Source organism: Schistocerca cancellata, chromosome 3, assembly GCF_023864275.1.
Source record: "Schistocerca cancellata isolate TAMUIC-IGC-003103 chromosome 3, iqSchCanc2.1, whole genome shotgun sequence".
NCBI lineage: Eukaryota > Metazoa > Arthropoda > Insecta > Orthoptera > Acrididae > Schistocerca > Schistocerca cancellata.
The window spans coordinates 78,800,917-78,818,173 of record NC_064628.1 but is presented as its reverse complement, the minus strand read 5'-3'; the positions used below and the strand labels follow the sequence as shown (position 1 = coordinate 78,818,173).

At 41.0% G+C, this 17,257-nt stretch overlaps 1 protein-coding gene across 1 annotated transcript in view; it reads left to right on the top strand.

Moving 5' to 3' along the window:
• The first annotated feature begins 1,078 nt into the window (after positions 1 to 1,078).
• The window catches only part of LOC126176125 (uncharacterized), a 272,990-nt gene continuing 256,811 nt past the window's right edge, over positions 1,079 to 17,257 (top strand). Inside the window, exons 1-2 of the mRNA XM_049923263.1 lie at positions 1,079 to 1,145; positions 1,198 to 1,331. Coding sequence (XP_049779220.1) covers positions 1,079 to 1,145; positions 1,198 to 1,331 — 201 coding nt within the window. The remainder of the gene's footprint in view (positions 1,146 to 1,197; positions 1,332 to 17,257) is intronic.

Here is a 17,257-nt window from a genome sequence, read left to right as displayed (position 1 = left end):
TCGTCAACCGAGAGCATTCCAGACGTGCTCGATGGGATTTAGGTCTGGAGAACAGGCAGGCCACTCCATTCGCCTGCTATCTTCTGTTAGAAGGTACTCCTCCATGATGACAGCTCTGTGGGGCCGTGCGTTATCATCCATCGGGAGGAAGGCACCCCTGAAAACGCGGACATACTAGTGCAAAATGACGTCCCGATACACCTGACCTGTTACAGTTCCTCTGTCAAAGACATACAGGGGTGTATGTGTACTAATGATAATCCCACCCCACACCATCAAACGACGACCTCCATACGGGTCCCTTTGAAGGACGTTAAGGGGTTGGTATCTGGTTCCTGGTTGACGCCAGATGAAAACCCGGCGAGAATCACTGTTCAGAGAATACCTTGACTCGTCCGTGAACATAACATGGGACCACTGTTCCAATGACTGTGTTCTTGATACCAGGCTTTACGGGCTCTCCTGTGACCAGGGTCCGTGGAATGCACCTTGCAGGTCTCCGGGCGAATAAACCATGTCTGTTCAGCCGTCTGTAGACTGTGTGTCTGGAAACAACTGTTCCAGTGGCTGCGGTAAGGTCCCGAGCAAGGCTACCTGCAGTACTCGGTGGCCCTCTGCGGGCACTGATGGTGAGATATCGGTATTCTTGTGGTGTTGTACACCGTGGACGTCCCGTACTGTAGCGCCTGGACACGTTTGCTGTCTGTTGGAATCGTTGCCATAATCCTGAGATCATACTTTGTGGCACACAGAGGCCCGTGCTACGACCTGCTGTGTTTGACCAGCCTCCAGTAGCCCTAGTATTCTACCCCTCGTAACGTCATCATCAATATGTGATCTTTGAGCCATTTTCAACACACAGTCACCATTAGGACGACTGAAAACGTCTGCACACTTACTCGCTGCACCGTACTCTGACATGCACCAGCACACCTCTATGTGTATGGACTGCTGCCAGCCCCACCGTGTGACGACCGCAGGTCAAATGCACCGCATGGGTCATACGCCGAGGTGATTTAAACAAGGAAACCGACCACCAGAGCGTTTTTGCACCATGTATCAGCAATTTCCTTAATTTATGAGTGTAGTTTGGTGGGATGACCCTTCGACAGCTGCTTCGGCCCGCTCTGAGAGCGCGGTAGTACGTGTGTCACTGCACAGTGTTAATCGTGTGTGTCCGCCTCCGTTGTGTTGCAGTGGCTCCCTCGGCCGCCCTGCGCTGCTACCGCTGCGGAGAGTACACGGACGGCGTGGGCTCCATCACGCCCTGCCTCAACTACACGGCGCAGAGGCACCTCAAGGAGTGCCCCCCGGAGGCCAACCACTGTGTGGTGAGTACTCAGCCCTCCCTGCCTTCCAGGACTCTCACAAGGGAACCTCCCCATCGCACCCCCCTCAGATGGACAGGCCTTGAAAAACTAAACACAGATCAATCGAGAAAACAGGAAGAAGTTGTATGGAACTATGAAAAAAATAAGCAAAATATACAAACTGAGTAGTATATGCCCAAGATATGCAACATCAAGGATAAAGTGAGCTAAGTAGCGCCGTGGTCCCGTGGTTAGCGTGAGCAGCTGCGGAATGAGAGGTCCTAGGTTCAGGTCTTCCCCCGAGTGAAAAGTTTTTATTTTCAGACAATTATCAAAGTTCAGGCACTCACACATAATCAACTTCGCTCTCCAAAATTCCAGGACATGTTCAGATTTGCTTGGACATATGCGTGATTTGACGGTCTACATACGGAAAAATTTGAAAACGTTAAAAACGTATGTTTTGACAGAGGACAGGGAAAACTGTGCGACTGAGAAACTGTTGCCTTCATTTGTTGCAGTTTATGTGACAAACTCTTATGTTTTCATCACTTTTTTTGGGAGTGATTATCACATCCACAAGAAAACCTATATCGGGCAAGGTAGAAGAATCTTTTTACCCATTCGCCAAGTGTACAAGTTAGGTGGGTCGACAATATATTCCTGTCATGTGACGCACATGCCGTCACCAGTGTCGTATAGAATATATCAGACGTGTTTTCCTGTGGAGGAATCGGTTGACATATGACCTTACGATCAAATGTTTTCGGTTCCCATTGGAGAGGCACGCCCTTTCGTCTACTAATCGCACGGTTTTGCGGTGCGGTCGCAAAACACAGACACTAAACTTATTACAGTGAACAGAGACGTCAATGAACGAACGGACAGATCATAACTTTGCGAAAATAAAAATTTCACTCGAGGAAAGACTTGAACCATGGACCTCTCGTTCCGCAACTGCTCACGCTAACCACGGAACCACGGCGCTTCTAAGCTCATACTCTCCTTGATGTTGCCTATCTTGCGCATGGACTACTCAGTTTGTACATTTTGCTTATTTTTTTCTTAGTTCCACACAACTTCTTCCAGTTTTCTCGATTGATCTGTGTTCAGTTTTTCAAGGCCTATCCACTGTGCCAACTTATAACTAAATCTCAGGGGGGTGCGATGGGGAGGTTCGCTTGTCAGAAGTAGCGACGGCGGTCACCTGTCCAATTCACCGGCTGCCCACTGCTCCACGGCACTGACGAGCGGACACTGCGGAGTGGCTCCCTTCGAGCTTCTACTCAATTGTAGAATGTGAAAGTTACTGAAACGTCCGCTAAACCAGCTCGGTAGAACAGGTGATTAGGATTGTGGAAAGGTCCAAATAAGGTTGGGGTCAGTTTCACCTTAAAATCGTAATTTATTGTAATTTAATAACACATTTACAACCAAAGCGGCACATAGCCGAACTTTTACGACTGTGAGTTTCAAACTACAAACTTTCACGGCTGAAGGCCTCCAAACAAGAAACCTTAAAAAAATAACAAGGTAAATTTCAAGTGACTGAAAACACGCAGTTACAATTACAAATAAAATAATTAAAATAAATATATATGACAGTTAGCCTGAAAGCCTCAAGGCAAGGGTGGATAGGCAAACATAAACAAGATGCAATTCAAATAGCTGAAGGCATACAATAAAATTTTCAAGATTTTAAAATAAATTACCATAACCTTTCAAAGGCAGAAGGCTGCAGTGTTTAAGATTGAAAGGCAATTTCAAGAATAAGGTTCCAAGGCTGAAGGCCCACAATTAAGTTTCCAAAATTTTAAAAAATGTAACCATAAGCCTCCAGTTTTAAGTAGCTGAAACCGGGATAAAAGAGAAGATAACACAAAGGCAATAACCTTTCAGCAAATATCCACTTGGTTCAAACTTACTTACATAAAACACAGTAAAATCAAGAAATTTTTTTATCATTGGCTACGCTAGATTATAAACAGACAATTAAACACCAGGGAGAAAGACAATAAAGACAGCAGCACTCAGTAGCCTCCAGGAGTTCGATCTGCCCTAGTTCACTTAGGTGGGACAGGTGGTGAGCCCAACTACACTTGATCCGTCGGAACTCAACCAAGGGACAGCCACGGACCGACCAACAAACGACTTGCTTTCCACCAATCGGTACAGGAGAATTCAAATACAAAATGTTACGGGCGTGATTATCCACAATCAAATATGTATATGTATTATGCTGTCAAAATTACACACTGTGCTGGACTGCGACAACAGGTGAGGAAAGGACACTGCCTGAAATTACGTTAGTGGCCATGGCAGGTAACCGGAACACTAACGGCCACAAGGCAGAAAATTTTGCTTGTGCACTTGAATTGTAGTCAACCAATATAGTTAATTCCACCGCATAGCGGCTAGATTTCAGCAATACAAACACTTGGTGTTGCTCACAGGAAAAACTCCCCAACAGTCAACCACGGAAACGAACCACACAACATGAATGGACGTGGCTTGGGTACTTGAAACCACTACTCAACTCTGACGCCTTTGGTCGGTGAACCACGAAGCTCGTAGCGATCGGACAACTCCACACACGCTCCGACTCTGTGCAGGACCCAGCCGACTGCACCACGCGGACATAACTTCCCTGGTCCGCATCAACCGACCGACTCTCTCAGAATGCCGAGAGCATTTAAAATGTCAGTGGAAATAACGCCAACAACACAAGCAACCTGACAAACACTGCACGAAGACCTGAACGATACCCAACAGTAACTAAGCACGCACGAAGACCAATCGGGAGTCGATGCACACACACACACACACACAGCCGACTCATAAACGATCGGCGAGCCGAAACGCGTCGTCCAGTAGGACGGCCGACCGACGATTCACCAAGACCGTGGCGCGGCTCAAGTGACTCGTGGCGGCAATGGTCGGGCGAGCCACGTCGACGCAAAGCCTCACAGCTCCAACCCGACTGCACTAGTGCCGCATTGCAACTCCCCGACTGGCAGGTCCGGACTGCGCTGCAGATGCGTTCCAACTGACTGCCAGCCCGAACTCGCGACCCGAACTCCCTTACGACAGGCAACGACCCGGAAGTAATAGTAGTCCAGCGCAAAGATACAACGAGAGGGGATATATCGATACACGCTGCTAGCGTCGCTCACGGTCACGCAAAGCAGCAACTCAGTGACAGTAGTAATTTAAATTAAGGTGGTGAATTGTAAGTACGTTAAAAACAGGGTGTAAAAATCATGATGACGGGAACATGACCCACGAACGGCTCAGTTATTGCTCGGATATCAGTTTCTTAAAGCAACACGGCGCAGTTCTGTTAAAACAGTCGAAAAACTGAGTAAAGCAGAAGATTCCCGACGGCGGTTAAGTACAAAGCTTTTGACCCACATCAAGTTAGTAGCGTAATATATGTTAATCACGAAGTCGCTGGTTTCTAATTTTCTTTGAAGCATGTATTTACTATCAAATGGGAATATTCATTCTCCGCCGAGCCACTAGGAGCCTGACGGAAGTGGGCCCATCGCCCTGGGACCACCTTTTTACCTCGGGAAAGGTCATAAGTTCTCATTAGGTAGCAGTCTGAGTAGATCTAGGCCAGTCTTGGGGTTGAGAGGGGGCGGGGGGGGGGGGTTGGAGGGGACTGAAGCGGGAAGAAAATCCGTTCCCCTACCCAAGACTGAATCTAGAACCTCTAAGGTTGGACTCCAGTGCTCTGCCAACTAGAAAACCACGGCCATTCATATTTTTCTGTAAAAATAACATCTTTTGTTTTTATTAGTAGTGGAATAAAAATAAATTAAAACTGGATACAGGCATATGAAATGTCTTACTGTTAAATGAAAAATAAAATTGCACTATCTCTAGAAATAACGAAGCATTTTATTTTATCTATTTTCGCATTTCTGTACCAATTATCAATTTATTTTTATTGGTATTAGTAATTGAAAATAAAGATATGTTATTGTTATTAGCAAATTATGCTTCAACAATTTTTATTAACATTTGCATTTTATAATAAAAATCGAATTTTGATCAATGTAAATATAAACCGCTCTTTGTGAGAAGACTATTAGACCAACACCCTACACACTCACCTACCAGCGGTATTGGTGAAAAGTGTATTGTGTTTCGTAGTTACCAGCACTTTAAAAATCATCTGATATTCAAAGGCGATATTTCGAGGGGATTTTTTCAGCTGAATTGCGTCGCACTGCATTAGAAAACTGATGTTCTGGCAAATTGTGTAATTATGGAAACCGAAGAGTCCTTTATGTCCTGTTATGGTCGCGTACTTAACATATCCTCAGTTTACCCACGTTGTTTGCTAGGTAAATGAGGCCTGCGACTGTGTTAAGATTTTTGTAGGTAACACACTTTTTTCTTTTAGCCACATTTAATGAGATGTTTTGTCAGCACTCTACTATTATAACGTGCCCGTCTACTAATTTTGCATTATTCTGTATGCCAACAACTGCCATAAGTGCGATGTTCTTGTTCTACTTTAATATGTAATGTATTCAGTTAAGTGTCTTATGTATTACACCTGATGGGAATATACATTTCAGTTTCTGTTAATAGCAGTCTACTGACCAAAATTACAACATGTGCAACTTTGCTTCCACCGTTTGCCGATAGGTGGCGACAACGGTAAGTAGCGATGGAAAGAAACATATCGCAGACGTCAGGTAGTTACCTTGGGCCTCGGTCGACATAACCTCATTCAAACATTAGTCGATTTGTGTCTGCATCATAAAGTTGTTCTTGATTAAAAATGTCAGTTTACCACCGTAATTCTCGTCATTTGCGGGAGGTGTTATTGTTTTGTTTCGATATGAAGAAAACAGCGGCTGAGTCTCATCGAATGCTCTCAAGTACGTATGGTAAGGACGCTATTAGTGAAAGAACGTGTCGTGAGTGTTTTCAACGCTTCAAGAACTGTGATTTTAACGTCGTAGACCGGCATAGTGGTGGAACAGAGAATGTTTTCGAAGTTGCTGAGTGAAGACTCGTGTCCAATTCAATAATAATTGTCACGGTTAGTGTGAGTAACACAGCAAGCCATTTCAAAACGTCTAAAGGCTATGGGCTTGATTCAAAAAGAAGGAACTTGGGTCCCGTGTGAGCTGAAACCAAGAGACGTTGAACGGCGTTTGTGTGTTTGTGAACAGCTGCTTCAGAGGCAAAAACGAAAGGGATTTCTGCATCGCATCGTGACCGGGGACGAAAAATGGGTTCATTACGATAACTCTAAACGCAAAATATCATGGGGATATACCGGCCAAGCTTCCACGTCGACGGTCAAACCAAATATTTAAGGCTCCAAGATCATGCTCTGCATTTGGTGGGATCAGCTCGGCGTCGTGTACTCTTGTTGCTGTTGTGGTCTTCAGTCCTGAGACTGGTTTGATGCAGCTTTCCATGCTACTCTATCCTGTGCAAGCCTCTTCATCTCCCAGTGCCTACCGCAACCTACATCCTCCTGAATCTGCTTAGTGTATTCATCTCTTGGTCTCCCTCTACGATATTTACCCTCCATGCTGCCCTCCAATACTAAATTGGTGATCCCTTGATGCCTCAGAACATGTCCTACCAACCGGTCCCTTCTTCTAGTCAAGTTGTGCCACAAACTTCTCTTCTCCCCAATCCTATTCAATACTTCCTCATTAGTTATGTGATCTACCCATCTAATCTTCAGCGTTCTTCTGTAGCACCACATTTCGAAAGCTTCTATTCTCTTCTTGTCCAAACTATTTATCGTCCATGTTTCACTTCCATACATGGCTACACTCCATACAAATACTTTCAGAAATGACTTCCTGACACTTAAATGTATACTCGATGTTAACAAATTTCTCTTCTTCAGAAACGCTTTCCTTGCCATTGTCAGTCTACATTTTATATCCTCTCTACTTCGACCATCATCAGTTATTTTGCTCCCCCAATAGCAAAACTCCATTACTACTTTAAGTGTCTCATTTCTCATTCGTGTACTATGAGGTGTTAAAACCAAGTGAAACAATCAGAGGTGCTCCGTATCGAACGCAATTAATGCGTTTGAGCAGAGCATTAAAAGACAAACGGCCACAATACAGCGAGAGGCACGATAAAGTGATTTTGCAACAAAACAACGCTCGACCCCACGTTGCAAAAGAGGTCAAAACGTACTTGGAAACGTTAAAATGGGAAGTCCTATCCCACCCGCCGTATTCTCCAGACATTGCTCCCTCTGACTATCACCTGTTTAGGTCAATGGCCCATGGCCTGGCTGATCAACACTTCTGATCAAATGAAGTCACAAAATGGATCGATTCGTGGATCGCTTCAAAAGATGAACAATGTTTTGGACTTGAGTTTCGTACACTGCCCGAAAGATGGGAGGAAGTAGTGGCCAGCAATGGAAAATGCTTCGATTGATACATATGTAACCAGTTTGTTTCATTAAAGCCTGAAATGTTGGGGAAAAACGCCGGAAGTAAAGTTGTACACCTTTTACAAATGAAAAAAATTGCGAATATTAAACGAGAAGATGATGAGGAAAGGAATAAGTAAGAGGAGTGAAAGAATTCAACAAAATCACAAAATAGGATAAGTTACCTGCTTCGCAAGTTGTTACCGTCCGTGGTTCTCTATTGAGAGTTTACTACTTTATACTTGCACTGCAGTTCAACTTTTGTAAGCATATGTCACTGACACCAGTCTGCTACACCGAGTCTCCTTCACATTCTTGTTAAGGGTATAAGACGGGTATTAACACAAGCTGGCGGTTTGCTACAATTATTTCTCCTCGTGTTCCCGTTGGCTCGAGCTCACAGCCAAGTTTCTCCCTACGCGGTGTGTTCCATTTTCCCACCGTATGCTCGTATTGTTAGCCTGTAAGTTCACTTCTTCTACGAGTAATATTTTATTCGAAGAAGTCAGAGAAAACATTTTGTCCCGTTTTCCAGTATCAGCCACCCATGGCCATCGTCAGAAGGATTGAAAGCAGCACTAGGCAGAAACCAAGAAATGCTTTGTCAATCGATTGGATGATGGCCAATGGCAGCCAATAGCAGTTAACAGTATAAAATATTTTTGTGATTGTGTCGAAGAAATTTATTTATTTTTATTTAGCGTTAGGCATTTAAGTACATTTCAGTATTGGATCACGTTGCTCTACATTACATAAAATTACATATATCCGCAGACAAACATCTAGTCCTTGTATATATTCGATGGATCTTTGGGATGTCACGAGGAATTCTTCAAAGTCTCCACTGAACGCTCTAGCACTGCATTCTTCTCTGTTGTGTTGGATGGTCTGCTCAGGAGCGCCGCAGTCACATGCTGGCGAAGACAGCAGTCCCCATTTGAGAGTGAGTAAGCACATCTTCCGTGCCCAGTTCTTAATCGGTTCAGAGTTGACCAGATCTTGCAGGGCTGATCAAAACCCAGGTACTGCCTCGGTAATACAAGGCATTAGGTGGCAAGCTGTTGGGGCATTCTGGAGCCATTCTCTTCTCCAAGAGTTGATGTCAGACCCAGCGAGGCTGTCGAGAGCAAGACGAGGATGTCTTGAACGAAGCCTCTTGGTACTCAAATCAGGTATATCGATGTGTACCTGTAGTTCATGGTTTGCTTCGATCTTGTTGCATTCCCTGACCAAGGCTGCTTCTCGTCGTATTTTTGGGGGTACTTTATGGCTCAGGACAGGTAGCCACATGTTACGGGTAGACCTAACGGTTCCTGAAATAATGCGCATGGTGCTGTTAAGTTCGACATCGATTCTGTTCACATGACTACTGTTTAGCAACACTGGTGCACAGTACTCCGCCGCAGAGTATACCAGGCTCAGTGCAGACGTCCTCAGAGTTGTTGCCGTTGATCCCCAGGTGGTTCCGCAGAGTTTATGGATAAGTTTGTTTTTTGTTCTCACCTTGGCAGTTGTTTTTGTAAGGTGTGATTTAAATGACAAGGTTCTGTCTAACGTGAACCTTAGGTACCTTGGCTCCTTGTTGTGGTTGAGGCACGTGTCGTCAAAGTATACTTCCAGAGCTCTGTCGGCTTCTGTGTTATTGAGGTGGAAGCACGTTATTTCTGTCTTTGTGGCGTTAGGCCTAAGTCTCCATTTACGGAAGTATGCTGCCAGGGCAGACAGATTGGATGATAGGGTTTCTTCCATTATATCAAAATCGGTGTGCCTTGTTGCAATAGCCCAGTCATCAGCATAGCCAAATTCCATACAAGCTGTTTCTGGCATGTCAGCAATGTATAGGCTGAAAAGTAGTTGGGCTAATACCGAGCCTTGAGGTAAGCCATTTTGAAGGAATTTCTGTCTACTGACTTTGTTTCCCATGACGACCTGGAATCCTCTGTTACCAATCATGTTACCAATAGGCTTTGTCACTTTGTGACAGGGAATTACTTTCATCTGTTTATAGAGTAGGCCTTATCTCCAGACGGTATCATAGGCTGCTGAAAGTCAATGAAGGCCACAGATATTTTTAATTTCTTTTGGAATCCCACTTCAATATGTGTTGTAAGGGCCAGGACTTGGCCTGCACAGCTTCGGTTGGGACGAAAGCCAGCTTGTTCTACTGGGATGGCCGTGAGTATTGTCTGACGGATCCTGTTAAGAAGTACTCGTTCCAGAAGTTTGTACACCATACGAAGCAGTGCTACAGGCCGGTAGTTTTTCGTAAGATTTTACGGTTTACCTGGCTTTAGGAGGGAATTATCTTGGCACGTTTAAGGTCTTGGGGTATGTTTCCTGCCTGCAGTAGTGATGTGAAGAACTTTGTTAACCATATTTTGGTATATTTGCCAGACTTGATAAGAGTTCTGGGAGGATGTCATCTGAGCCAGACTGTCGAAGAAGATATTAAATGAACAATAAAAAGTTTGTGATTGTTTTCCTACAAAACATTATTTTTTCCAGTACGTTGTATCTCTTCAGTGTGGAAGAGAACTAAAAACATTGCGTTTAAAAGACCCACATTTGTTGCATCACGCAGTTTCTCGAAGGAAAAAATGCCCTAGAGTTGCCTTCTCCCCTGTGCCGTTGAGAATACGTGCATTGCACATACGGGCAGGAAATTAAAAATTGTTCTTTCGTGCGTTTGACTATGAATAGACATTCAGGTTAAGGGCCAAGTTCAGCAGAAAAAGTGGGCTGTGTGGCTGCAGCAGTGGTTACGAAACTCTGAGGCAATGCAAAGTGCTGGAGAGTGTGGGGTAGAGCTGCACCGAGTGAGTGAGGGGAATCTGCCGCGGGGCTGTCGCCAGTTCGCAGAACTGCCGCAGCCACTGAGTGGCGCTGGTCGCACGCTCCAGGCGACGCTTCCATTATACGTATGTTAATCAGGCGCGCACTTTTAATATTCGTCCGTCCTCTGGCGCCACCCTCTTCCATCTCACAAGAAGAGTCCACACCCACACGTCGTGCACGAGTGGCTGCGTCAGTGAACGTCTGGAACTGGAGCCGCTGCCGGCAGTTCCAGCAATTTCCAGAACCTCTGCTGCGGAACATCACACACAGCAGGGCCACCTTTAAAGTATGTGGATATGTAGCAGTACAGTACTGACATGGTCTAGTTTTGAAAAACCGACTATCGATGGTCATTTCCTAGACAACATGCGCCTGCTGTAATAGCACAGATGACAAAATGGTAGATATCGAAATAGACGACAGAGGGATAGAGAAACAATTAAAACCGCTCAAAAGAGGAAAGGCCGCTTTACCTGATGGGATTCCAGTTCGATTTTACACAGAGTACGCGAAGGAACTTGGCCCCCCCCCCCCCTTATTCCAGCGGTGTACCATAGGTCTCTAGAAGAGCGTAGCGTTCCAAAGGATTGGAAAAGGGCACAGGTCATTCCCGTTTTCAAGAAGGGACGTCGAACACATGTGCTGAACTATAGACCTACATCTCTAACGTCGATCAGTTGTAGAATTTTGGAACACGTATTATATTCGAGTATAATGACTTTTCTGGAGACTTGAAATCTACTCTGTAGGAATCAACATGGGTTTCAAAAACGACGACCGTGTGAACCCCAGCTCGTGCTGTTCGTCCACGAGACTCAGAGGGCCATAGACACGGATTTCCAGGTATATGCCGTGTTTCTCGACTTCCGCAAGGCGTTCGATGCAGTTCCCCACAGTCGTTTAATGAACAAAGTAAGAGCATATGGACTATCAGACCAATTGTGTGATTGGATTGAAGAGTTCCTAGATAACAGAACGCAGCATGTCGTTTCAATGGAGAGAAGCCTTCTGAAGTAAGAGTGATTTCAGGTGTGCCGCAGGGGAGTGTCGTATTCACAATATACATAAATGACCTTGTGGATAACATCGCAAGTTCACTGAGGCTTTTTGCGAATGATGCTGTAGTATATCGAGAGGTTGTAACAACGGAAAACTGTACTGAAATGCAGCAGGATCTGCAACGAATTGACGTATGGTGCAGGGAATGGCAATTGAATCTCAATGTACACAAGCGTAATGCGCTGCGAATACATAGAAAGAAAGATCCTTTATCACTTAGCTACAATATAGCAGGTCAACAATTGGAAGCAGTTAATTCCATAAATTATCTGGGAGTAGGCATTAGGTGAGATTTAAAATGGAATGACCATATAATGTTGATCGTCGGTAAAGCAGATGCCAGAATGAGATTCATTGGAAGAATCCTAAGTAAATGCAATCCGAAAACAAAGGAAGTAGCTTACAGTACACTTGTTCGCCCACTGCTTGAATATTTCTCACCAGTGTGGGATCCGTACCAGATAGTGTTGATAGAAGAGATAGTAGACATCCAACGGAGAGCAGCGCGCTTCGGTACAGGATCATTTAGTAATCGAGAAAGCGTTACGCAGATTATAGATAAACTCCAGTGGAAGACTCTGCAGGAGAGACGCTCAGTAAGTCGGTACGGGATTTTGTTGAAGTTTCGAGAACATACCTTCACCGAGGAGTCAAGCAGTATATTGCTCCCTCCTACGGATATCTCGCGAAGAGACCATGAGGATAAAATCAGAGAGATTAGAACCCACACAGAGGCATACCGACAATCTTTCTTTCCACGAACAATACGAGAATGGAATAGAAGGGAGAACCGATAGAGGTACTCAAGGTACCCTCCGCCACACACCGTCAGGTGGCTTGCGGAGTATGGATGTAGATGTAGATGTAGATAGCACAGTTCATGTGTTGTATCGTAGTGTTACTGTACCGCACTATTTACATATATCGTCTTTGAATAATATAACAACACTTTCACGGAAAAAAGAGAAAAATTTTAAAGTAATAAGACCAACAAGACATTCCTCTCTGTCAATTTTAGTGCTAGAGATTCTTCCAACACTAAAAATCAAATATTTATTTACATCACATTCGTTGCAACTGTAACAGTGGACAGGGATTTTCTCCACAGCCCGTCAACATTGTACACTGTAAGTGAACTTCCAGATTCTCAACAATCATCATTTATCTCATTTTAATTTTTATTCAATACAATCACTGTAACGTTGCCACCTTAAATGAAATATAATTAGAGACACTGAATAATAATAATAATAATAATAATAATAATAACACAATGACAAAACGGGTTTAAAAGGTCTGCTATAAATGAACAAACCACCGAATGGAAAGGTCGTATGGCTCAGATTGAAACTCCTGTAAAAGACACACATGTCTACGAACATGAAAGTAAGTTAATACAGTGTAGTGGTTAAAATAGTGGATTCACAGGCGTGTGTATAGATAACAACTGGACTTTGAACGTTGGACACATTAGAAAGAAGGATTGTAAAATAAATAATGTAATACAGTTACAGGAGATCTGGAAAATCAAAAATCGTGAGGAAATCAGTCAGAATATGCAGGGAATATCAGTATAATGATGAAGTGGATATTCGTATTATTTCGACATCTCCATAGAATTATTCGGTACAAATGGCTCTGAGCACTATGAGACTTAACTTCTAAGGTCATAGGTCCCCTAGAACTTACTTAAACCTAACTAACCTAAGGATATCACACACATCCATGCCCGAGGCAGGATTCGAACCTGCGACCGTTGCGGTCGCGCGTTTCCAGACTGAAGATCCTAGAACCTCTCGGCCACCCCGGCCGGCAATTATTGGGAACAGATTAACCAAATAAATACAAAAGTATCTGTGGGAAATGAAATGGTAAATATGCTGAATCAAAGAGGTCAAGAAAGACATGGTGAGACGTAATGTTAAATTATCAGTAACAACAGCAAGACATGTGTTTGGGAAAAAAATTATTTTCGAAGGGATCCAAAGGTTGAAATCCTGATGACAAGGTACTAGAGCACAGATACAGAGAAATCCATACTAAAAGACAGTCCAACTACAATAATCTTTTCATTAGTCACATCTACCATGCCAGAGAAGTAATAACTTTCGCATCGATTATTTCAGTAATTACAGTGCCGCCCTAGGCAGCCTGCGTGCTCTTAAGATCCTACCATCCAACTTCAGATTGACAGTAGAGGACAGAAACGTTTGGAGAAGATGGCAAGGTGAAAGAATATTGTGATAACCATAAGCAACAGAGAAACGAAGTTGGAAAGTGATGGTTGATCAGTACAAATCGACTAAAAACAAGAAAATAATAACTGTGTGTTGATATAAAATGCTAAAATCATATTATTATGATTGGACTGAGAATGGGGAAAGTTAAGCCCATAGCCAGTTTTGATTTACCATATTGACACTTCTGTAAAAAAAAAAAAAGGCGAAGGTTAACGAAACAGAAATTCAGTATCTGTTTCCTGTGAAGAAACTTTTTATTACAATACTTTGAATAGTATTTTGGCAATCAGTAATCTCAGAAAATGTAAGCCGCCCGTACCAGTCATGGGCCATCATTTCAGGCCACCCCCATATGACATATGCAGTTGAATAGAAAGTTTTCTAACAGGCAGGAAGCAGTATGTCGTCCTGAATGGGGTGACCTCAACAGAAACAAGCGTAACTTCAGGTGTGCCCCAGGGCAGCATAATAGGTCCGCTACTATTAGTTTATCGATGAAAATGATCAGTATGCACCACAAAAATTCCATCATCTAAATAAAAATTTATGTTGATTAACTCAAAAGAAATAAATTTAGGAACATCATTAGCAACAGTTTTTTATCAGCTTCAATAATTTGGTTACTAAATCCAAGCAAACTTTCAATACTATCTTTTATGTTTATGTATAATTTAACATCACTCTCAATAATAATTCTATTGAAAACTTCATCTACTTTAACATAAACATTTGGCTTTATTGAATGAAGAAATTTTTGCAAGCTTTTCTAAGCATATTGGCTGACAATAATTTCTAATGTTTCTCCATCACAATATAATTTATTATTTTTTCATGTAATATTTGGAGTTAGAAGTGTTGTATAAAAACCAACTAGTGCAACATCATTAAAACTTCATCATATAGGTACAGATAATCTTTTTTTGAGAACAGATGACTTACCATTCAACTGAATTAGGAGATTCATTTAAAATTGTTAAATGTTTTTCTAATTAAATGAAAGCAGATGGGGAACCAAAAATAAGAATTCCAGACAAAAATTCAAAAATAAAGACATTAAGCTTTTACTCCACTTTATTTGATGCGCTATAAGAGGTCCAAGTGGTTGTGTAAAAACAACATTAATGATGGACAATAATATTCTGGCTCCAGTATAGTTGAACTGGAATAAGCTAAATCACTTGTATGTTTATTCAAAAAGCTTAGATCAACAAAAGTCAAAAATTTATAAAAATGTGTAAAAAAGTTGTAGATAGAATTAATGAGAAGATTGATATGTTTACTGAAACCAGTGATGAAATTGTATCACTAAGTCAATGCCAAGATAATTAACTCATAGTATTTGGTGATTTCATTCTAGAAAAAGGGAGATGTTAGAGAAAATTTTAGTAGAGGAAAACATAAAGCAATAGACTGTTTTTATTTAGATCAGACATATTGAATAATACCAAAACATTTAGTAAGGGGTAACATAATTTTAAAATATTTTTAGACAAGATGATACAAATTTAAATCATATCTGCAGTGTGTTTGTTGGTGGAGATTTAAAGTTTGATGTTATTTCAGAAATGTGTAGTAAATATTGGTTTAACCAGTCTGGATTTTATCCAACAGAGATAACTCTGAAACTTAATGAAAGGAAATATAGATATCATATAAAAGATTTCCTTATTAAACAAATTCTTTAAAATGTGATATTGTATATCTCTTTGACCATGATAATAGTATTTTACTTGAAGATATATATGAATATAAAGAAGCTCTTGATTATTTGAAAAAAATGAAAAATTTGAAATAGTTGACTCTAAGTATGGTCAATACCATGGTCTAGAGATGAAGTTACCTATGGACCAGGTACTTGCGGTTGCTGTTTTTTTTTCAGTGTAAAAGCAGAATAAATTATATTATCAATTTTTATAAATCCATACAAAAAATAAGTTTCATTAATGTTTGTTGTCATTAGTGAATGTTTTTGAAACATGATCAAGAGGTTGTTATAAACGATAAGTGAAACAGAAAAAAAGCTGGAGAATTGAAAGACGGATTCCAGTTTTGGAAAAAACAACTGAGAACAAAATATGAAAAATATAAAAAATATCAGCCTGTTATTGCTGCAATGAAAAACGATAAAGAAGGAAGTGAGGGATTAGACGATATTACACTGAAAGCTATTGAAGAAAATACATAAGTTGAAAAACAAATTGTTCCTTGTGTTCATCACTATCAAGAAGAATTTGGAGACGTATATTACAAAGTATGATAGCTCTCAACTTGACTCTCTGCTAAGAGAATCAGAAATACAGTATTTATTGACAAAATATGATGAAGAGGTTAAAGATAAAAAGGATAGCTAAACCTCAGGGTGCTGATAAAAAATTAAGAGAGTGATGATAAACAAATAAATATAATTGGAAGAACATTAAATTATATCAATCATAGTGAAGACACACTTTTTAGATTAAAACCATCAGTACCTAAGTCTTAATAGTTTGATACAATTTGATGGCTATCTTCGATTTGATACAATTGCCTTTGTAAGTGTTTTCATTGTCCTCTAACTACATAATAATTTCATTCAAAGTTTTTGTCAGATAATTATAAAAGAACAAACGTTGGTCTTAAATTCTGATTGAATGTTTGAGGAACAACATGGGGTAATAAAGTATCTACTTCACTGCTTCTTTTTTATTTTATTCCCAAAGCATTAGCAGCTACTTCATTTATATTTTCTATGTGTTCATCCTTAATTATGTTTATCTATTCCAAGTATGTTATTTGATCTCAATCAAACTCTTTAATTTTATATTTCCCATATTTATTAATTGATGGTAAAAGTTCATGTGGAACCCATTTTTGAATTGTTTGGTTTCTTCCTTTTGTGATTTCAAAAGAAACCTCCTTCACTGATGAGAAGAATTGATTATTCATTTCAATACCTCCAAATTGCAAGGCATTTAACTTTTTTAATGTAATACCATCTTCTCATTAAAATGTTTGAAGACATTATCTACTTTTTTATATTTTCTAAAAGTTTAGCCACAACTTTTCCTTTAAACCATAGATTACTTTTTCATGAATAATCACAAATGCTTATGTCCTTTTGAATGTAAACTTGTTGTTGATTATGTCTATGACTGATCCAATTTAACAAAAATAATTTTTATTACAATTTTTCCAAAGTCAAGCAATAAGCACTGAATTCATTGTTAAAACTAGAAAATTTTACTTTTTCCTAATAACAATTTTTTCTCTATAAATGGAGCAGATTCAATCTAAACTGTGTGAATATTGTAAAATTGAGAAGTCAGCTGATAATCTTACTCCAGAAAAAAATGCAAAATAAGGTTGTAGGACAATATGTAGACAGTGTATAACTGAATATC